The 23,000-nt window shown below is 40.4% G+C and overlaps 1 protein-coding gene across 6 annotated transcripts in view; it reads left to right on the top strand.

Moving 5' to 3' along the window:
• The window catches only part of inpp4b (inositol polyphosphate-4-phosphatase type II B), a 130,434-nt gene that overhangs the window by 8,712 nt on the left and 98,722 nt on the right, over positions 1 to 23,000 (top strand). For 4 of the 6 annotated variants that reach the window (XM_088418853.1, XM_088418854.1, XM_088418855.1 and 1 more), the window contains exons 2-4: positions 2,310 to 2,354; positions 7,380 to 7,498; positions 16,678 to 16,794. In XM_088418853.1, coding sequence (XP_088274979.1) covers positions 2,310 to 2,354; positions 7,380 to 7,498; positions 16,678 to 16,794 — 281 coding nt within the window. Of the gene's footprint in view, positions 1 to 2,309; positions 2,355 to 7,379; positions 7,499 to 9,024; positions 9,135 to 13,045; positions 13,196 to 16,677; positions 16,795 to 23,000 lie in introns of those variants that run through there. The other 2 variants (XM_088418857.1, XM_088418858.1) reach the window with 2 other exon arrangements.

Here is a 23,000-nt window from a genome sequence, read left to right on the forward strand (position 1 = left end):
TGCACTGGACGGAAAAAAATTACGGGACGGGACTGCGGGGACTCAAATTCTTAAAGTATAATCAATACGGGCGGGTCAAGAAATTTGGGGTAACGATCTTTTGAAAGGATACAATACTTCCTTCCAGCGGTTCTCCAAAAAGTTCTTCTATAACCGCTTATCCTCACTCGGGTCGCAGGCTTGCTGGTGCCTATCTCAGCTGTTTATAGGCTGTAGACGGGGGACACCCTGAACCGGTTACCAACCATTCACACACCCATTCAATTTTTGTGTGTCTAATACATGTTTTTGCATGACTGCCGGGAAAGAACCCAGGTGGGCTCGGGGAGAACATGCAAACTCCACACAGGAAGGCCGGAGCAAGGTGGATTTGAACCCGGGACCCTGAACTGTGAGGCGGACGGTCTAACCACTTTTCCACCGTATTTAAATAGAGTGATTAATTGCTATACCGGGGAATTTTCAAAAGTGTGGTGTTCATTAAATCAGACGCTAGTGGCCATTTTTGAATTTTTTTAATGCTTTGCACTGGCTAAGGCACAGGTGTGGAACTCCAGTCCTCGAGGGCCGGTATCCTACATGTTTTCAAACCCTTTCCCTCAAAAACACCTGGTTCAAATGATTGGGATCATTTTGAAGCTCCCGCAGAGCTTGCTAATGAGCTAATTATTTGAATCAGGTGTGTTGGGGAAAGAAAACCGGAAAACATGCAGGATGCCGGCCCTCGAGGACTGGAGTTCCACACCTATGGGTTAAGGCACAGGTGTGGAACTCCAGTCCTCGAGGGCCGGTATCCTACATGTTTTCAAACCTTTTCCCTCCAAAACACCTGATTCAAATGATTGGGATCATTTTGAAGCTCCTGCAGAGCTTGCTAATGAGCTAATCATTTGAATCAGGTGCGTTGGGGAAAGAAAACCGGAAAACATGCAGGATGCCGGCCCTCGAGGACTGGAGTTCCACACCTATGGGTTATGGCACAGGTGTGGAACTCCAGTCCTCGAGGGCTGGTATCTTACATGTTTTCAAACCTTTGTCCTCAAAAACACCTGATTCAAATGATTGGGATCATTTTGAAGCTCCCGCAGAGCTTGCTAATGAGCTAATCATTTGAATCAGGTGCGTTGGGGAAAGAAAACCGGAAAACATGCAGGATGCCGGCCCTCCAGGACTGGAGTTCCACACCTATGGGTTAAGGCACAGGTGTGGAACTCCAGTCCTCGAGGGCCGGTATCCTACATGTTTTCAAACCTTTTCCCTCAAAAACACCTGATTCAAATGATTGGGATCATTTTGAAGCTCCTGCAGAGCTTGCTAATGAGCTAATCATTTGAATCAGGTGTGTTGGGGAAAGAAAACCGGAAAACATGCAGGATGCAGGCCCTCGAGGACTGGAGTTCCACACCTATGGGTTAAGGGGTACTTGGCTGAAAATATGTTTCGCACGGGGGTACATCATTAAAATAGGTTGAGAACTTACTGCTTTATGTTATCGTTTCTAGGGCGCACCCATACTTTTAGCTTTCATTTTTTTTGGTAAAAGAGTGCATCTTTTTTGGGGAATTACAGTAATATTATTTCTGTGCGGCAAGTGCTGCGTTTTGCTCGAATGTTTTGGTCATTCCTCGGCTGAAAGGTCTCCGTTTCGCAGGCTAAGGGAGCAACTGACTTATTTTGATCAACAACAAAATGCCACTCCTCATTTTTGTTAGCCTTAAGTGACAGTCGTCAAAAAAAAAAAAAAACAGCAGTTGTCATGCAGCCGCACTTTATTTTTACATGCTGCAGACAGGCCAATTATCTATCCAAATAAACTTTCTTTTCTGTCGACTCCGCTTTCCGTTTCCTCGGGATGCGGCCGTTTCTGCCGTTGTCACGTTTGCGGCAGCGCCGATGAAACTTTGATAAGCTCCGCTGACATGTGGAGCTGCGGCAGCAGAGAGCCCTTCAAGCTAGGAGGGCTAAGATCCTGCCAGATGTCAGGCCCGCGGGAGGGATCGTCACTTGAAACTCAAATGCTTTTTGGGGAACTTTTTTTTTCTAAATTATAGTACTGCTAAATATAGTAGCACATGATATACAGTGAAACCCCACCTACTTTTCTCTGCTGAGTTGCAATTAAAAATAAATTTTATATACATATATATACAAATTTTATGTCATCTCTAAGTTTTTTAATTTTTTGAAGCTACACAACCACACTTTTGTAGGGTATTACTATACTTGTGAGGACATCCACTGACGTAATGCACTTGATTTTGTATTTTTTTAAGGTGTCTTCTTTAACCAAATATTTTGTTACCTTTCAGGTTATGTTCACACTTCCAAGATGTCTCAGATGGAGTTCACGCTTGGTAAGCATCTTTTTTTTTTTCCTGTCGTATTCCAAGGCTTACTTAAAGGGACAGTGTGTAAGATTTAGAGCGTTTTTCATTAAAAAGGAATGATTGTAAATTCCAAAAACTTGTAAATGAATACGTTCTTAATGTCCAACAATATTTTTTAGATACAATCATAGGTGTAGTTATCAATAAATGATATTACATGGAGCGTGGCACTTCTCCGGAGACGGCCATGTTTGTTTTAGCTACGGACAATGGTAAATGCAGCACCTGCAGCACCTCCGGCTGTCTGTAATGCAAAACATACTAAAACTTACACATTGTCCCTTTAAATTTCATAATTGAAATCGATGCTTTTTTTTTTTTTTACCTTTGTAATGTGAAGTGATATTCGAGTGTTCTCATCTTTATATGTATGTGGTTCAATGTTTTTAGTTAGTGGACAAATCTTGAGGATGAGTTCGAAAGAACCTTATCGGCACATTTTTTTGGTCTACTCATGATGGTTACGCATGGCAAATGTCATTTCTCTTTGTGAAAATAGTTCTGACCTTCCGAAGCAAACTACTTTTGCAATTTCTGGTGAAACATTAAGCTTTGCTACTGAACTCCGCTCTACTCACTTCCAATTACCGAAAACTCGTTCACTTCATCTAGTACTGCCCCATATGCAGTTCAAATTTGCTGGTAATAATACAAATAAAATTCAAGCCCCGCCCCCATCATATATGTCGGCCGATCTTCTCAAAATTTTGCTCAGTTGTGGCCCTATGGCTGCTCATGGAGCATGCCAAATTTGAAGTCGATCAGGTCAACCGTTTAGGAGCTATTAAGAGGAATTTGGCACCTGCAAACATCCAAAAAACGGTCCAAAAATGCACATAAAAAAATTCATCTCTGGTTCTGTACATCCTAGCATATGGCGCTCTATAACTTTTTTGTAGGTCTTGAGGTCCTATATATGCCTAAAAAAATCATAGCTTTACGGGCCGTTACCAAGGAGAAGTTTTCCGACTCTAGGTGGTGCTAAAAATCAATTTTTTAGTTTTAATGTATGAAAACACCAAAATACCAAGTTGTACAGCAGGCCTGATGAATGTGCATATTTTGGTGACTTTTCGTGCATGTTTAAGCCCTCAAAAATGTGATTCATTTCGGAGAATAATAACAATAATAATCATCATCATCATCTGGACAAGAACAATAGAAAAAACAATCTCTTAAAATTCATGTCGTACAGCAGGGGTGTCAAACTAATTTCAATCATGGGCCACATTGTAGTTATAGTTTTTGTCAGAGAGCCATTATGACTCGTCAAATACATTTTTAAGTATGATTGTCACACATTTGGAAATCAGAGGCTGCTAAAAACTGTTCAAAAGGGCTATCGGTAACAATAAATTAGCAAAAGTTAATGAAAACTTGCAATTTGGTATTTTATCCAGAAACTTGAAGTCATTGTTAACATTTCGCGGGCCACATAAAATGATGTGGCAGGCCAGATCTGGCCCCCGGGCCTTGACTTTGACACCTGTGTTTTATGGGCTACTTCAAAGCAAAATGGCTGCTGACATCCTTTTTTTTTTTTTCCTTGCGCGGTGTCCCCCTATTACGTATACCCAATGAAGTCACCTGCAACATTTGATAAGTGTCATTCAAATGTGGATTTCTATGATTTAGCCAATCGATAATGGTAAAGAAATAAAACAAATCTTGATTTGACTAACAATTTGACAACACTTTATCATTCGCTGATCTGGCCTTTGGCAGAGCCAGCCGCGTGTCACAAACACAAACAAAGCTTGGAGAAGACTGTTGATACGATGATGAGAGGACGTCTTGGAACTTTGTTTTGTGCTTGGAGATGGTCTCATTCATTTTTTATTCCACTTGAGATGTCGGCAGTTCTATTCCAAGACATTCCACAAGAAAAATCCAATGTTGTTTGCTTACTCCGTACCAACAAGGCATCCTTGAAGATGCCCACTCGACTGTTGTTTAGAAGTTATTTTTAAGGTTAAAGACTATTAAATCGTCATTTTGATGTATTTTCATATGTAATTCAGATATAAATGTGTGTATGTATATGTATTAGAGATTGATCGATATTGGATTTTCAGAACCGATACCGATTATTAGTAGTAGAGGTGGCCGATAACCGATATTTGGGGTCGATATTTATTTGTAGTAGAAATTGCCGTCAAAAACCGAATAATGCAAACACTGAACCACACAAATAGAAAATAATAGTTCAAAGTCATCATCGGCAAAACCGGAAGTACTTCTATTGGCAAAACGAAGAAATATACCTTAACACTCGTATGTTTGAAAATTAATCAAATTAAACCGACGGCATTCCTGCAGTATAATTCACCGAGGTTTCCGTCAGACAGCATTTCGATCGATGAGTGCGGCCGTCTGCAAACCCGGAAACGGAAATGCGTCCGTCAAACCGGAAGTACTTCTATTAGCAATACGACGAAAATATACCTCAATATCGATACATATTTGAAATACAAAAAATTGAAACCTACGGCATTCCTGCCTCATAACTCACCTAAGAATGCGTCAGATAGCATTCTGTTTGATTCGCGCGACCGTCTGCAAACCCGGAAATGCGCCCCCGCAAAACCGGAAGTACTTCTATTGGCAATACGACGAAGATATACCTCATTATCGATACTCATATGTTTGAAATACAAACAAACGAAACCGCCATGCCCCACCGTGACAAGGTATTCCTGCCCGATAATTCACTGAGGAGAAATACTTCTTCTTGCTACATTTAATTACCAAGGAAACACTTCTTCCTGCCCTGGTTTTTATATACAGTATTGACTTAAGCCTGAGCCCAGTGCCGATACGTAAGTCCCGCAGAGAGGTACTGTGTCGCCGCGCCCAAAAGTCGACCTTTGCAGCAAACCTTTAATCCACTTTCACTTCAAAGCACAGCGCTTCGTCTTTATATATAATACAGCATATGTTTCATTTCTTTTATTCCTTTCAGGCATAAGCTTGGCATTTTCTGTGTTCATCCACATCATTCATAATATCCATTCACATTATGAGAGGGCAATACAATATCACCTCATATTTTAGTCCCAGTTGCCTTAGGTGGATAAAATAGCATCAATTTTGCGCTTTTCCCGAGTAAATGAGAGTCTATTGTGATTAGCTCATTAGCGTCCCTTCAGAGCCCAACAAAAGCCTGATTGGATTGTTAATCGCAATGAGTGACAAGCCGCGGCGACCCCTCATGGGAATTAAGTCACAACAAAAACTAGTGTATATTTATACGGAAACCCGACTGAAATATAAGATATTTTTTTCAAGCCGTAGGAAATAATGTCAACGTGTTAAAAAAGTAGCTCCCTTCATTCCTTTTAGTATGATTCCAGGATCATTTGAAGATTTTTGGCAGTCATAGCCTAATTGTGAGGAGAAGTTAACCGCATTATAGTACAGTAAATGATAATCTACTTTCAGCACTTAATAGTTGATATTTTTCCTTTTAACTACCATATTTTCCGGACTATAAGGCGCACTGGAATATAAGCCGCAGCAGCAACAATTGAGCAAAAAAAACAAAGACAAAAAAAAAACATTTTTTTTTTGCCACAGATAAGCCGCACTGGACTATAAGTCGCAGGTATATGGCGTCAACATGAAACTTTAATTTTCTTCATATTTTTTTTTGAATTGTCTACCAACTGCACCATCCTCTCTTTCCCTGAACATGCCTGCATATTTAGTCCCAACATTATATTTATAGAAAATGGATGGATGGATATTACCAATAGATTACTGCAGAGTCAAGGAGCAGTTCAAACTCGAAATCAATACTTCGATTGCATTCCGTCTCCCGTCGTTTAATTGATAGATTATTTTAGCGAACATTGCACACACTGCAAATATATGATAAATACAATCATAAATGTATACGTATAATCATACATATTGTATACCGTACATCAAATACAAATTACAAACTTTTATACAAGCTCTTATTCAATTTAGACTAGTGGTCCCCAACCCCCGGTACGTGGACCGATACCGGTCCGTGGATCAACTGGTACCGGGCCGCGTAGGCTGCACCCGACAAAAAATGTTTTGGAGATGTTTTAGTTGTTTTTTGGCGCCGCCTCTGGCCACTGTTGATATTACATACATAGTAAGAAGTAGAGCAGCCTGCATCCCCCTCCAATATCTTTAATTTCCCACAAATACCTTTCAAAAACAAATTCTTCCACTTGCTGACAGAAAATAGTATGATTTCGACTCAAGGTTCAGGTAACAGCCAGTCACAATTCACCTGATGGTCATGTGACATTCACAAGCTGATCGAGTAACCCCTGAAGTTCATTCAAGTACCCCCAGGGTACTAGTTCCCCCATTTGAGAAACACCGCTCTAAGAAATTTTGCTGTAGCTTTGGCAGCTCTAATATTCTCACCCAAAAAGTCAAATATATTTCTTTTTTTTGTTTGCAGTAAAGTATGAAAAAAGCGCTCATTAAATGCAAGAAGAAATTTGCCAACAGGTAAAGTCCCACAAATGCATATTTTCATGAAATTTTCCTTATTGCCATTAAAAGGCCAAGAATGAGTTTACCAAGGGAAAAGGAGTAGTTTCGAATGAATTTGTCATTGCATCATGGCGGTTGTGATGGCATCAGCCGCTTGTCCTTCACTTCACCGTTTGATTTCTTGTACCTCCAAATGAAAGGCCAACAGGAACGAAGGACAGCCTTATATACTTAATACTTCACTGCTCTGGCACTTTGTTGGCCTCTCTTGTCGTCAGCCTCTGTTGCAATCCAATTTTTATTTTTATTCTCCAGACTGCGTTTTGTTGTTTGGACCCGCAGTGAAAAGAAAAGTATATCAGAGAGGAAGTCAAAGCTTAATATTTTATGGACATGTTTTCAAAAGAGTTCCCGAAACAAAAAGCGACGCCTCAATCGTAAAGCAACAAAAATGATCATCGAATCTATAAAACGTGGGATTTTTAACGCAACTGTATCTCTGCCCGTGTCAAGCATGCAACGACCTGGTGACCTCAGGCCGAGACGGGACGCCCAACGCGGTGGTGCATGTGGCTGTGGTGGACCCTCAGAAGGATCGGTTGGTCTCGCATGCCTGCACGGAGATAGTTGAGGTAAACAAATGCATTGTGCTTGAACTTTCCAATTTCTTGACAGGACAGAACAGGACAGTTGAGTTTCATCGTCCTACAAAATGTCCCCAAGTGGTTGTTGTTTTTTTTCCCCCTTAGTATTGCAATGTGATTTATGAAGCTATTATTATTTTCAATTTTCACTTCCCATGTATTTCCTCACAAACACAAGCAACTACACTGAGTATTCTCTCGTAAGGAATCCTATTTTCGTTGTCCAATCTTTCCTAATAACGGAATTTCCTTGCGGGGAACAACGGTATGTGTCCTGCGTGAACGTGCAAGTATGTTAAGAAAATGCAGTACCACACAAGTGTAACAACACAAGCAATAAAATGCAAAAATATATTGTGCAAAACCTGTTTAATAAACAAAAACTGAAGTATTTAGAACATGGTCCAAAAGATGTACTGTTTACACCAATGCTATCTATCTATCTATCTATCTATCTATCTATCTATCTATCTATCTATCTATCTATCTATCTATCTATCTATCTATCTATCTATCTATCTAGCTATCTAGCTATCTAGCTAGCTAGCTATCTATCTATCTATCTATCTAGCTAGCTAGCTAGCTAGCTGGCTAGCTAGCTAACAAGGAATCCAACTAAAATCATCTCCATCCATCCATCCATCCATCCACCCATCCATCCATCCATCCATCCGTCCGTCCGTCCATCCATCCATCCATCCATCCATCCATCCATCCATCCATCCATCCATCCATCCATCCATCCATCTTCATTTCAGATGTAATGAAGTGTTTACATCCCTCAGTGTGTTTTTATCCATAGAAACCAGGTCAAAATGGGTTTGCCGACCCCTGTGCTATACGTATTACGCAATGTTCTCTGCCAGTGTATATACTCCGCGTATGATGTAATCTTCTCTGATTGGTGCGTACGTACTGCATGTATTACGTCATCGTCTCAGATTGATTTATCGCTGATATCATACGTACTTTGCATGTTCCTTATGTTGCGTGCTTGCGTCTGACTCTGTCTAAGCTTCGGGCTTACCCAAGTCGCATAATCATATTTTGACAGATTTGCGGACTAAGTGCACGCACAGGGGCCACCTGATTGGAGGGCGCGCTGTTAATTTTTCAGACAATCAAAGGCTTTTATTTGAGCCTTACGGTACGGAAAATATGGTCATACCGCTTCACCATGTTTACTTTGGCCTCTGAACTCTTCTTCGAATTCGATTTATTGTTCAACCCCACGGCGCACAGCTACTTTTTATCCCGTGAGCTCGACAGTATGTCTACACTGGGTAGCAGCTGCCCCACTCTCGAAACACACCCCCACTTTTGCACCCCCGCGCGCAGAAAGAAATCGACTCATAGACTGGAATTATGTTCCCGCTAATCCACTGAAACAACCGTCTCATTCAAAGCTGCGTTACGGCTGTTCCCTACCACCACCACCCTCCTCCTGTCAAGGAATCGTGTGTGTGTGTGTGTGTGTGTGTGTGTGTGTGCACGCTGTAAAGACAGGATGTGGTAGGATGTAGCGCTCACTCTACAGACTGTCTCCTCAGTGCCATTTGGACTTCATGGCTGGGAGTGAGGCGGACTTACAGACAGTATGGACTGTTTTGGATATCCAGGCAGGGTAGGTCCACTCGTCCATTATTTGAAACGTTTACGAGCCGGGGAACTCGAAGGCGACGCTAAAGTGTTCGGTCCCCTTGCCAAGTTTACGCTGATTGGCGTGCTGTTGTTAGGCCGAGAAAAGCTTGTTTGGTCTGGAAATTAAAGAGGTCTTGTTGGAGAATCCAACGATGGTACGAGGGCCAGGAAGAGCAGTGTCCCAACGGGTCCAGCAGATGGCGGTGTTTTTCTTGACCTCCAATTTGGGACACTGGTTGACGTTCGATAACGATTTTTCTCAAAGGGAACTTGGATTGGAAATAATTGGAACTTTTGACGTCATAAACACTTTACTACTGTACTGACAATTTTTGACTGGCGTACAAATATTGAAAAAGGCAATGATTGAAAACCAAAATGCTCACAATATTTGTGAAAATAGACGTAAGTTTCATATTAGTCACTTACTGGCATGAGCTTTCAGGATTCATTTGAACTGTTTTTTTTTTTTTCAGTATTGCTGAATATCTAAACAGGAGAGGTCAAATGGCCATTTGAGATTTTTTTTCATTCGCTTGACAGTATCAATCAAAAGGTTGGAAACACCTTCAAATTTATGAGTCTAGAGCAGATACAAAAATCCAATTGTTTCAGGAATTTCACGAAACAAATTTTAGTAGGTTGTTAAATTTCATTATTGTGTCCCCCATACTAGAATGGTACGACCCAATTTATGATGTGCCACCTCTCGTCACCTGTCCAGTTAATGATTTATTTTTGTAAACAAATCTCTACTATGATCCCAAAAGAGGACACTTTTTGTTTAATATTTTTCTGAAGACAAGTATTCATCTATAATTATTTATGTTTGAGTACAAGTGAACGTCACGTTTCACTAAAAACTAAAATAAGGCATTTTTGAAAGGAAAACACCCTTAAAAAATAAACATTAACATCACCAAAAAAACAATAAACTTGATTATGATATGATTGCCAAATATATTGGCATGCATATATTTTTTTCATAATTATGGAAGTATTTTGGGGGTTTTATCGATACACTTGATGGCATGTCAACATTAAAATGGATATTACCTCCATTATCATAACAGCGTACTCATCTTACCATGTCAACATTAAAAATAATGGCTTCCAGATATTATGATTTTTTTTTTTTTTTTTTTAAACAGATGAAGTAAATCCTCAAACTTCTCCTAACAACCCAAACTGAAATTAGCTCCTCCTCGACATACGCAATCGGCCTCTCGAGTCAAGATGTATCATTTCAAACTGTTTCCTTGTCATCAATTCCTTGGCAGGGCCTCGCGAAATCTACCGAGCAAAAAGCCACCGCACTAATTATTTTCCGCACGCCCCCCTGCTTAAAACGCCGTTTAACTTATGAGGCAGCAGATTTTTATGAGCGCGTGTGTCCGCGCGTATGAGGCCAATCCAAGCGCCGCTGCGTGAAATTCCCGGCATGTCTCCTCCCGGCAGCTGCTTTGGGCTTTGCCGCCGCGCACGATTGGCCGGGCGCGATCGATGTATCGTGTGGCCCGCCCGCGACATGACGCGAAGATTTCATTTGGAAGATCAATGACGGAACGTGCCGGGTGCCATTTGCCTCCGTGCCTCTTTTCTTATCCATTCATAACATGGCCGGGGTCAATCAAAAGGGAACGTGACCGGGTTTAATCCCCTTGGTAGCAGCTGTTTCAAACGGGGGGGGTAGAAAAGATCAGTTACGCTAGAACAGTGAGAGTAAGATTTGTGGAAGTCTCAAGTCCGAACCTTCAAGTTTTAAGGAAGTCTGACGTTAACGTGGCAAAAGTCAAGTTAAGCTACGAAATATCAAGCCTTTGTTTGGGGCTAAGCTCACCGTGACGTCGTATTGAGTCGTGTTTCGTCTGTTCTTGCAGTAGAACCTACTTGAAGTAGTGCAATAACGCTCCCGCTCTCGCTCATAACGTGGAGTCGTCGCAGCCTGTTAATACTCGATCTTGTTCGGACGCGAATGAAAGCTGCGCTTGTGGCAGTGAGTGACAGGGTACGGAGATGTAAATGTCGAGAGGGGGGGCAGATGTATGCGACTGAGAGACAACACGGGCGGAGTCTGGCCCTTTAAGAAAACATGCATTGCAATGTGGGGAATGGAATTGTTGCGGGGGTTTTCCAGTCCCCCCGTGAACCACAAAAAAAAACGTAAATGAGCTACTTAAGTCAAGACAGCACCTTTCTATCGTTCTGATTATAAAATGTGTACACACCTCTGATTGAAATGACATTAAATCCGTTTCCATGAATGTGGCCTAGAACTTGAATATATCTCCGCCTAAAATAACTTTTAAAGAGGGGAATTAAAACATCAAAATGAGGCTTCAGAGTTTAATGCTGCTTAAGTAAAGTCTAACTGGACATAAAATCGAGATTTACACCTTAAAACGATTAACGGTTTAATGCTAAAGCTAATTAGCATCTATGCAGGGCTTCTGTAACCCTTTAAGCCGGGCATAATACTTAATTTAACCCTTGTGGCATTTTGTTACAAATTATGAATGTTCGTTTGATTTGATTTTATGATATCATGAAAGAATCAAGAGAAAAAATAACACTAGGGAGCTGAAATTTCCAGCAAATGGTTTTAACATGTAAAATTTCAAAATGCAATGATTCTGACATTTCTACGTGATGGCAGCTGGACATGTGACATTTTGTGTACAAAAAAAAATCATTGTCCAAATTTTGGACCATAAAAAGCCATTATAATTACAATTTTGGAGATGCATTTTAATAGGATTTATGACATCGATTTTCCTGCGACTTTTGCAACATTCCGTTGAGCGGCGGCCAAACTATGTCAGCAAACAGAAAATTCTTTGTTGGCGTGTTTCACCTCAAGACAGTAGGTGGCGGTAGACACCAGTTAATGTCTTTAAAAGTGTCATCATCACGTCACGGACCAGTTTTTACATTTTTTGTGGTCGTGAATAAATTCAACTGCATATGTAAGGATGGAACTGATGCCACTGAACAATTTGAGAATTAAAAGGAAAAAAAAAATTATTATGACTTAAAAGCATTTAATTAGGGGAAAAAATGCAATGTGTATAAGTGTGTGCACAAGAGTTAAATTGAAATTAGTTTATCGGTTTCTAAATGTAATTGTGAATATTGAGACTTGGGTTGGATGTCTGTATCAGAAGTTTGGAAACGTCTCGTTTTTTAACTATTATTAATTTTTTACAAACATTTGAAATTACTACTGCCGCTTAATTAATTTCGGTGAGTGACAATCTCCATATTCTGTGGCATTCAGAAAACAGAAATTCATTCTTCATTTTAAGGTTACGGTTACATATTTTCCCTAGAACGTTCTGTTTGAACTCTACATTTTCAGGACACTCGACTTTGAAGGTTTCCCCGCCTGAAATCAAAAATGCGTTTTCATTCACTCCAAGCATTCACTCCACTATTTCTTCAAAGCACTTTGTAATGTACACGGTTTAATAAAAAAAAAATGTCAAAGTACTCACGAGGCTCAAACTGTATAATTTCCATTTGATCCACTTGTCCTCACCCTTGTTAGCTTTTTGCGCATTTGCATCAATTTTCTATATTTTACACGCATACACAGTCTTTTTGCCGCCGCCGCGTTGCATAACCGAGAGCGCATTAGCATAGGAAAGGGCTGCCAGCAAGTCCGCTAACATGACCGCGGGAAAATCACATTTGCGCACCACAGGAAGCGGGGAAAAGATTTGACATCGGGCCGGGAGATAAAACCTTCGTTCTTGCCCCGCCCTCTCTCTTGTTTATGCGTGTTCAGTAATTATGAAAGGAGGGGCTAAAATGGTGGCACACATACTGTACAGTCTTAAGTGGCCCAATTGGCCATTCCGCAGAGGTTTGCGACCTTAAATGGCCAAAAAGCATTGAGTGTTTGTGTGTGTTTACCGCTTGTGCGGCATGTACGTATGTTTGTGTCTGGGCGTGTTTGCGAGTGTTGGACTTAGCACTTGAGCTCATCTCAGCTCAACGGCAGCACTAAGAAGTCCCACCCGGCCGAGGCTGCCAAGCATGCTGGTAAGCTTGAATGAGACCTATTCAGGGTGCCAGAATCCGTGTGTGTGTGTGTCGCCTGTGTGTGTCTGAGGGTGAGTGTGCGTGTCTGTGTTTGTGACTGGCAGATTTCGAGTGTGTGTGGTTTTAGTTTGAGTGCGTACACTACCTAAGAGAGAGTGCAAGTGTGTTTGAATGCGTGTATGTGAGATATATATATATATATATATATATATATATATATATATATATATATATATATATATATATATATATATATATATATATATATATATATATATATATATACATATATATACATATACACATGTTGCAATGTGGAATACTGTGGAATAGTTTTTTCGTCCCCTTTTTACGGTATTTTCCTGGCTTTGCGACAAAAACAACTGTCATGACCCTAGGGGTTTGGTTGTATTTGTGTTGTTTAGCCTCCATCTGCTGGCGTTTTTAGGTAATTGGACTTATTTTGAGTTGCCGTCAATGCCTCCTTGCAACGCGTCTATACAATGCTGGTCTGCTATTGGTCGGCATGACTTGTTTCAAAATGGCGGAACGGTAAAGCTTTGTTCTATTGTGAGTGGTTACAAAAGTGTATTTATAGTGCATTTTACTGCTTAATTCAAACTTAAAAGGGTTAGCCATGAGTCCCAAGATTGCTAGTGAGAGAAGAAGATGATTTATATGGAAACGAAGCTGGAGATAATCAAGAAATCCAAAGAAGGCTAGGCTAGGCTACCCTTACTTGGGAATATGGGCATAACAAACGCCACTCAAAGATAAAGAAATCCTTTCTATATTTTTTATTTATGATGTTTTCTGATTGTATACATGTATATCATATATACATAGCACTTACTGTTTCGGTACCAATTTTGAAGATGTATGTACAATTTTGATGTTTTTACTTGGGGTTCTAAACACATTAGCTATTTAACATTGGTTTGGACTGCCCGCCGTACGGTGAATTCGCCTTACGAGCCCAACCGCGGGGAGCCACTGTATTCCACTTGGTTACAGGAAAAAAAACGTAAACCCGGGACGCAATAACCCAGGGGTCCACTGTATTTGATTGTTGCCCCGTTAGTTTCAGCGTTTGCGTCCAAGCGAACGCGTACATTGCCTTGCAGTCTTGTCTTGTTTCTCCCCCCCATAGGCGCAACAGTATGTTACTCGATATACAATGTACAAATGCCTCTAAAAGTACCGGGGTAACAGCTAACAGGGGTAGACTTATGCTCGCGTTTTTGTAAAATTCTCCCAAATTGAAGTAAAAAAAGTGTAGGTCGACTTGTACGCTGAGAAATACGGTAAATGCAGGCTCCTCGATCAGAATTTATGGACCACCAAAAGCTATGAGCGACTCACTGGGCCTCCAGACGAATCCATTAAAACTTGTCCGAAAATGTTTGAACATCCCCTCTCTCGCGTCTTCTGAGAGGGCTCGAAGAAATAAATGGAAATGTCGACATAAATGTCAACGCGGGCCTCAGCTGCTTCCCGCCGTTGTTGATCTACGACGGCAAACGCTCGGAACGGCTTCCAAATGTGAGATTGAGATTGTTTAGCCAATTGCTCGCCGCAAGGTCAAACACCAACACCCGCTTCATGTTCTCTACTCATGGCACAAAATCTCAAGTGTCGTGGCCAACTTTTTCATTTCATTTGTTACACTGAAGGGTGTGACCAGACTTTCTATTGGATTTGTCTGCCAGTCTGTCTAAATGTGAATCATTAGTAAATCCCCTACAACATCCCTAGAGAACTGCCAGCTGGAGACGCCCGGTGGAGGAGGAAGAGGAAGTCCCTAGTGTAAACACTAAACAGCTTTGAATTAGTCCAATTCTTCCAAACTGACTTAACGGGGGGCATTTTCGCACGTTAGCGATAGCATGTTCGGGTAATCGCTAAATAGCTGTTGCTTACACGTTTTAACATGTCATGTACCGCACCCATACGGCCAGTGTGAGAGTAAATACACTCCGACCTTATTCTCGTCTTTTCGTTTTATTTTAGTTGAGCAGTTGAGGAGGAGAGGTTTTGCACCGAGTCAACCAAGTAAACAGCAACGTTTCATTCATTAGTTACAATGTTTTCTTAGAGAAAATGCCAAAATGGCGAAAACGTGCGTTTGGGAGCACACAGACGGACATTCAATGTCAGTCACCCTTGGATGGAACTGTTGTTGTGAATATTAGGTTCCAGAGGTGGAAATCTTTTTTTGCTGGTCCGACATTTGTCATTCGTCAGTGCCCGCCTCCTTTCCGTCATCAAAAGTCCATCATTGTTTCAAGCCAGACTACATTGTAATCGTCGGTCTGTCAGTCCATCAGTGTGTATTTGCCCAACCGTCTGCCACCATGAGAGGGCGACGTTGGACGTTTTTTGTTCTTTTTTAGCCCGTCATTCGTCACGCGCTGGTCTACCGCTGTCTGCACTTTTTCTGTTTTATTCTTTACACTTAAAGGAACAGTGTGTAAGATTTTGAGCGTTTTTCATTACAGACAGCAGGAGGTGCTGCAGGTGCTGCATTTACCATTGTCTGTAGCTATAACAAACATGGCCGCCTCCGCAGAAGTGCCACCCCCCGTGTAATATAATTCAATGATAACTAGACCCATGATTACATTTAAAACATGCTGTCGGTCATTTTGACATTTGCAATCATTTAATTTATTCCTTTTTAATGAAAACCGGTCTAAATCTTACACACTGTCTCCTTAAAGCTAACACCATGTCTGTGGTTGTACAGTTCCACTAAAATTTAAACACATCGCAGTAATATAAGTGTAACACGAAAACAAATAATATACCATCATGTTTAATACAGGAGGCAATACCAAGTTATGAGTAGTATGTTAAAGATAAAAAAGACAGGAAAAAATCATATGAAAGGGTAAAACAAAGCTATTGAAACAGTTGAAATTAAACATTTTTGATTTGATTTTAGTTGCAATATTTGAGTATATTATAAGTCCGATGTCAGAAAAGCAACCGACGCGTTCTTTTGAAATGTATATCCGCACAGTTACAAGCGTTGCTTTCTTGTGGTTTTTAAAGTTCAGTTTTAGATGAGGCTTTTTAGAGTCGGGTTCCAAAATTATAACACACACACACTTTTTATTAATAGTTAACAGCTGGCAGAAGGGGTGTTTGACCACGGTTTCAGCCCCGCGGTGCGTTTAAAGACCAAACAAACGCCAGAAGCCGCGGATGGTTTGGCTCCAGCGCGCCAATGTACCTGTCAAGATTTTTTGTTCCTGGCGTCCACGCCAGCGCTGGAAGGAAGCCCCGCCGGGGACGTCTCTATCTCCTTCTGTCGGGGAACGACGGATCCCAGCTGTTGGCGGGCTCTCCCTGCCAAAAAGACTCATTGTGTGGCTGGCGATTGGCTTCCTGCCTGTTCATTAGCATGTTGCGCTCGAGGGGCGCAGGCAATTTGCACATACGGAATTTCTCACCCGTGTTGGACGTCTCTGTCCCCGCAGGCAAACAAGGACCCGTGCTTTCTGACCGGGGTGACCTTCCCCCCGGACTGTCCCGTCACCCCGGAGACGCTTGTCAAGCTGACGGTGTATGATGTAAGGGACAAGAGTCAGGAAGCCGTAAGTCAACTTTTGTATCGTCGCTGGCTTGCAGCTTACCTCCTACACGTTTCCCCCAACCAACTTTTTGTTAGCATAACATTGCTAAAGGATACCATAGGGGAGTGAAAATGCTAAATATACTGGCCCTCTAGAGCATAGGTGTCGACCTCCAGTCCTCGAGGGCCGGCATCCTGCATGTTTTCCAGTTTTCTTTCCCCAACACACCTGATTCAAATGATTAGCTCATTAAAATGATCCCAATCATTTGAATCAGGTGTTTTTGAGGGAAAAGATTTGAAAACATGTAGGATACCGGCCCTCGAGGACTGGAGTTCCACACCTGTGCTCTAGAGGAAAAGATGGGGCGGAGCTACATGGATACAAAGTTAAATTTGAACATGATTGGTACATTCCTAACATAGCTGCATAGTGGGTGTCCGCACTTATGCAGTCCCATTATGTCAGATGATTACTGTTATGGGTGTTTTATGCAGGATCAAAAACTTTTTTACGATAAAAAAAAACGCTTGGATAGGGGTGTGTAGACTTTTTATATCCACTGTATTTTTGCTTTCACTTCTTGGTTCGTGACGTATGATGTAATACAGCAGGACACTACCATTTTTTATTCAAAACAAAAGCTCTAGCGTGTTTTTTTTTTTCTTGAACATCCAATCTCATCAAGCCGGAACGCATCCGATATATTCCGAGGTTTCCAAAGGTCGCGTGTCACGGCTTCCATAATTCATACGAGTCACTTTCAGACCTTTTGCCTTAGATTTTTGAAAAGGATCCCCGCTCCCCCAGAGGACATCAGCCGGGAAACATCAGTGGGAATGTCAAAAAGAACAAGACAGGGAATCTTTCAAGGGGCCCGCGAGCTCGCATTTACACATTTTCAAACAGACGTTATGAGCCGGCTGCGCCGTCCCGATATAAATGGAGCGTCTCCGTCCATCCCTGGGCGCCGCAATCTTAATTTGCCATAAGTTACAATGAAACATTCATGAGCTTTATAGTGAGTAAGGACTCCATTAGAGAACTATGGAGCGGAATGAATCACATTTAGCCCTCGCGGAGCACAGTTTGCACAATTTTTGTTGTGCTTTGAAACAGAATCAGAGTATTGCGTAGAAAAAACAGAGGGACCTAGCTTTCCCTGTATAGAGCAAAAAAGAAATAAAATAATGCATGTGCCCACCCGAGCGAGTATTAGTGCTGGAGCGTGTCCCGTTTTCATTATGAGGTAAGCAAAACCGTACACCAAACCGAGTGTTAAAATGTGATAGCGTTGAATAACGTTGGATGAATGAACCCTTGTGCACACACTTTGCAAACTATACGCATTGCATGTTTTGCTAATTTTGTAAACGCTTTGAAAGACGTAATAATTACGTTATGACTACTTCTTTTTCCCTTCAACCACTGTAATTGTTCAGTGGCATCTATCAGTTTAAGACATAGTCATTAAATGCTCTCTACCGCCACCTACTGTTAAAGTGAAACACAAGTCAACAAAGAATTTTTTGTTTGCTTACGTAGTTTTTTGACTGCCACTCAACAGAATGTTGCAAAAAATTACAGGAAAATCAATGTCATGAATCCTATTAAAATGTATCTCAAAAATTGGAATTATAATGGTTTTATATGGTCCAAAATTTGGACAATGATTATTTTTGTACACAAAATCTTACATCTCACATATTACATATACATATGTACGAACATATGAATGACATTCACACATCACACATTTTCATACAAGATCTTATTCAATTTATACCTAATTTTTACACTTCTAATGCGATATTTTCAAAACGTTTTGAGCACAGCCATTGATTCACATCGTTTCAGTTCTATTTCATAATTGTGACATAAATTGACACCTTGAACACACATCCGTGGATTGTCTTCTGGTGGATAGCAAAATAAATAAGCAAATAAATAACTAACCTGCAGATGAGCCGCACTGGACTATCAGCCACAGGGCTCAAATCACGAGAAAAAAGTTGCATTTTTTTATAGACGTATACATGTATGAAAAGGGGCAAGAAGAAATCTAAAGTTAGCGAGTCCTCGATTCTCCTAAATAATCATATCAAATATTTTTTACAAGGTACTAGGCTGATAAACATGGGGGTTGAAAAAAAATGGTTTTATTTGGGTAATTACTAATTAGAATTATGCCAAGGTGGAACATGATCAAGCACAGTTCCCACTCAAAATAATCTTCAACGTCAAAGTCCAAGGCTTTGTTTGCTCCGGCACTATAATGTGATGTAACCATGACGATACTTCCAAACAACGGTGGTTAAATTTGTCCCGCGGTTTACCTGTTTTGTATTTGCGTGTGCCGGAGGAGCAGAGAGCTGTCTCCCCCTTTTGCTGAAGTTAGCTTGATAACAAGAGCACACAATAGCATATTCTTGGGCGCCATTGAATATTCATGCGAAACAACACCCATGTGAGCTCGGCAGCGTATCCCGCCCGTGTTGTTTCTCCACCTCCTTCCTGAGTGCACGTCTTATCCGCCGCTGCCAGTCCCCACCGGAGGCTCGGCTACATTTAGCGGCGGGCTAAGTGACTCGGCGCGGTTTTTGTTTCCTGCGCTCGGATTGCTCGCAGGTGAGTGCTGGGAGGTTGAACAATCGTTCAAAACGCCAAAAACAGCGTGTCACAGAAAATAAACAGAAGGACTGGAAATGTGCCAACACCGAGTCGTCTCCATCCAAATTTCCTAAATCCTAACCGCCACCTTGCACAATAGAAGAAAATTGAACAATTGGAGGTGTACATAGAGTTGCAGAAAAGCAGTCATTTGGATTATACCAAATTGGATACCAAATAAACTCCAAATTATAGATCCATCCATCCATCTATCAAGAGTTGGGATCGTAAGGTAAAATACGCGTATGGCATACACTGACCGCCAAGTTTGAATTTTGGAATTGTTGTTTATGCTGTTAAGTGGGAAAACTGCTGTAACGAGGGGACAAACAAACTTCGTATCACACTTTGGAACATGAAAAAAAACTAGGAACACTGTAACCCTGGGGTCCACTGTAAACATGCATATATGCATATATATATATATATATATATATATATATATATATATATATATATATATATATATATATATATATATATATATATGTATGTATATATATATATATATATATATATATATATATATATATGTGCATGTTTGTATATATATATATATATATATATATATATATATATATATATACACACAAACATGCACATATATATATATATATATATATATATATATATATATATATATATATATATATATATATATATATATATATATAAATAATCAACTCATGAAAAGCCCATGGGAAGCTTTTGCTCAGGGATTGCTTGCTTTTGAGTTCCATTATTCATTTACAAAAGCTGTTAATGATAAATGCCCCTTGCATGATTTTTTTCAACTTCTTCCTTGAAAGTATTGTTGAGATCCTGGCACTTAAACACCTGGATTCCGCCCCGCTGGAAAGATGTATTTTTTCCCTTAGTCGTATTAGCCCCGTCATTTTAAAATAATCCTTATATTTCACGCCGTCGCTCCCCGCTTCGCTTTGGAATGCCGTTTCTCTGTCGTCGCTGTCACTCTGTCAAGAGCGGCATCCATGCGGAACGTGGCGCTTTCCATCAAGCTTTTACTTGGGGGGGGGGGGCTGAAGCTCACTCTGGCTTTTCAGGTGCAGCCCAAGCTTTCACACACGGGCTTTAATAGAAAACGACTTCCGTCATGAGTCCAGTTTGCAGTAAGAGGTGAAAAAAAAAAAAAAAGCCACTTTCATTTTTTCTTTTATTAGACGTTGCATAGCAACAAAAATGGCAAAAGTACTTTTTCTTTGTACTTAGGTTGAAGTCCAGAGCCTTGTGTAAACATGATCCGGAAAAACGAAAAAAGCAGATTCATCTTGTGTGATTCAGTAAACATTACAAAAAAGTACACTCCAAAATGTATTGAAGGAAATATACCTTTAGTCTTGTTTTCCATCACGTAAATCTTTTTTGTCTTAAATTTCTTGCCATCAATGTCTGATTTTTTTTTTCCACCAAAAATAATCAATATAAAATGTCAGACCTGTTCTAAAAAAAATAACTATAAATACATATTTGTTTGCAGAAAAATATTAAACAAAAACTGTCCTGTTTTGGGGTTACTGTAGAGATTTGTTCACAAAAATGAATCATTAATTTAAATATATATATATATATATATATATATATATATATATATATATATATTTGTCCACTGAAAAATAGCAAACAAAAAGCGTCCTGAGTTTATTCTTAATAAATATTTGTCAAACAGTGTCAAACCTGTCCTCAAAATCCAATAATTATAAATAAATATTTGCCTACAAAAATATTAACCATAAAGCGTTTGCTTTTGGGATTACAGTGAATGTCTCTTAACAAAAATATATCATTAAATTAATTAGAAATAAATATTTGTCCCCTGAAAAATAATCAACATAGACCTGTTCTAAAAAATAAATAATTATAAATATTTGTTTACAGAAAATTATTAATTTAATTAATAATTTGATTAATTTAATTAAATTCGAAATAAATATTTGTCCCCTGAAATATAATCAACATAGTCAGACCTGTTCTAAAAAATAATTATAAATATTTGTTTACAGAAAATTATTAATTTCATTAATAATTTGATTAATTTAATTAAATCAATGCTTTTATTTTTTCGCCCCCCCCCCAAAAAAAAAAAAAAAAAATAAATAAATAAACGTGTGTTTTATGCGCCGAATAAGGCGCGCAAGATTATAAGTGAAAACTGAATGCTTCTCGGTGCGCCTTATAGTGGTGAAAATACCAGGCCTTTTTTTTTTTTTTTTGCGTTCACTTTTTGCAGTACATGTGCGATACCGCCGTGTGCGACGCGATAGTTGGCCTGCATCTGTGAAGCTGACATTTTACTGTGGAGTTCAAGGGGAAAGTGCCGCCGCCGCACTCAATATTTGGGCTTGTTGAGTAAATAACATCGAGGACACGCCGTGCCTTCGGATCAGACGCGGAGTCTGTAAAGCTGACATTTGGGGTGGCGTTCAAAGGAACAACAACAACAACAAAAAAGCGTCTGTAAAATTAAATCTGGACCAGTTGCGTAAATCCACCCTATGCAGACTAATTTCCAAAACGATTTCCAGAGACGTTTTAGCCTTTGATACACATTTCCGAAGCAGAAAGTGATTGTAAAACCAATAGATGTAAGTCTTCGCGTCTGGCTGTGGCTGGTTTTACGAAGGGGGGGGGGGGGTAGCAGACGACTCGGCGAGTCCGTTTGATCCGGAGTTGCGGTTCCCAATTATAAACTGCTGAAGTATGGAAATAGCAGCGTCAGTTAATCCTCGCCTGTCAATAACGCTGACGTGGAAAGGGCGGCGACTTGACACTTTTTGGCAACCGGCGGCTCCTTGTTCTTGGACGAGTGTCAGCGCGGCGGGCGTTTTTGCGTGTAAGGCCGGGGGTGGAGGGGCTTAGCTATTTATTGGCAGCGGCCTCCGCGCTGATGAACGGCCGTGTTGCCGTCACCTCGGAAGACACTAAATCGCTAGAAGTGCCTTCCAAGCGGGACTTGAACTCAACCCTCGGGATGATGTACAGTGATCCCCCCTACTTCGCTGTTAATGGGGACGTCTGAAATCCGCGAAGTAGGGTATCAGTTCCTGGATTTCTATGTACGCCCCAATTTAGCCGCAGTAACCATAAACAATCCTTTTTCTTTGTATTTTGGTGTCTTTCCTTTCTCCTATTATTTAACATTACATTATCCTTATTAACATTACTGTACATTCATTAAATAACTAATATTACTTTTGTTTTTGAGAATTTGTTCTCAGGACAGGACGAATTTGGTGGTAATCAGACAAATGTCGTGCTTTTTAGTATTTTTCAGTGTGTTTAGTACAAACGCAGACGCTTGGGCTGACTGTTTTCTGGCCGAGAAGTATTTTAGTCAAAGTTTTTCCCCGCTCGCCTTATCATTATTATTATTATAATATACTTTTTTTGTGCAGGAAGAAAAGCGCTTGAGGAAAATCCCCGTTTTGCTTCCCGTGACTTTCTGCTGTGTAATGCTTTCCTCTGAGAGAGCGACTGGTGGAAAGTGCTGATGCCATTGGTTTTGATGTGTGTGTGTTTGCGTGCGTGCGTGTGTGTGT

Source organism: Hippichthys cyanospilos, chromosome 7, assembly GCF_059441005.1.
Source record: "Hippichthys cyanospilos isolate Australia breed blue-spotted pipefish chromosome 7, RoL_Hcya_1.0, whole genome shotgun sequence".
In the NCBI taxonomy this organism is placed as follows: domain Eukaryota; kingdom Metazoa; phylum Chordata; class Actinopteri; order Syngnathiformes; family Syngnathidae; genus Hippichthys; species Hippichthys cyanospilos.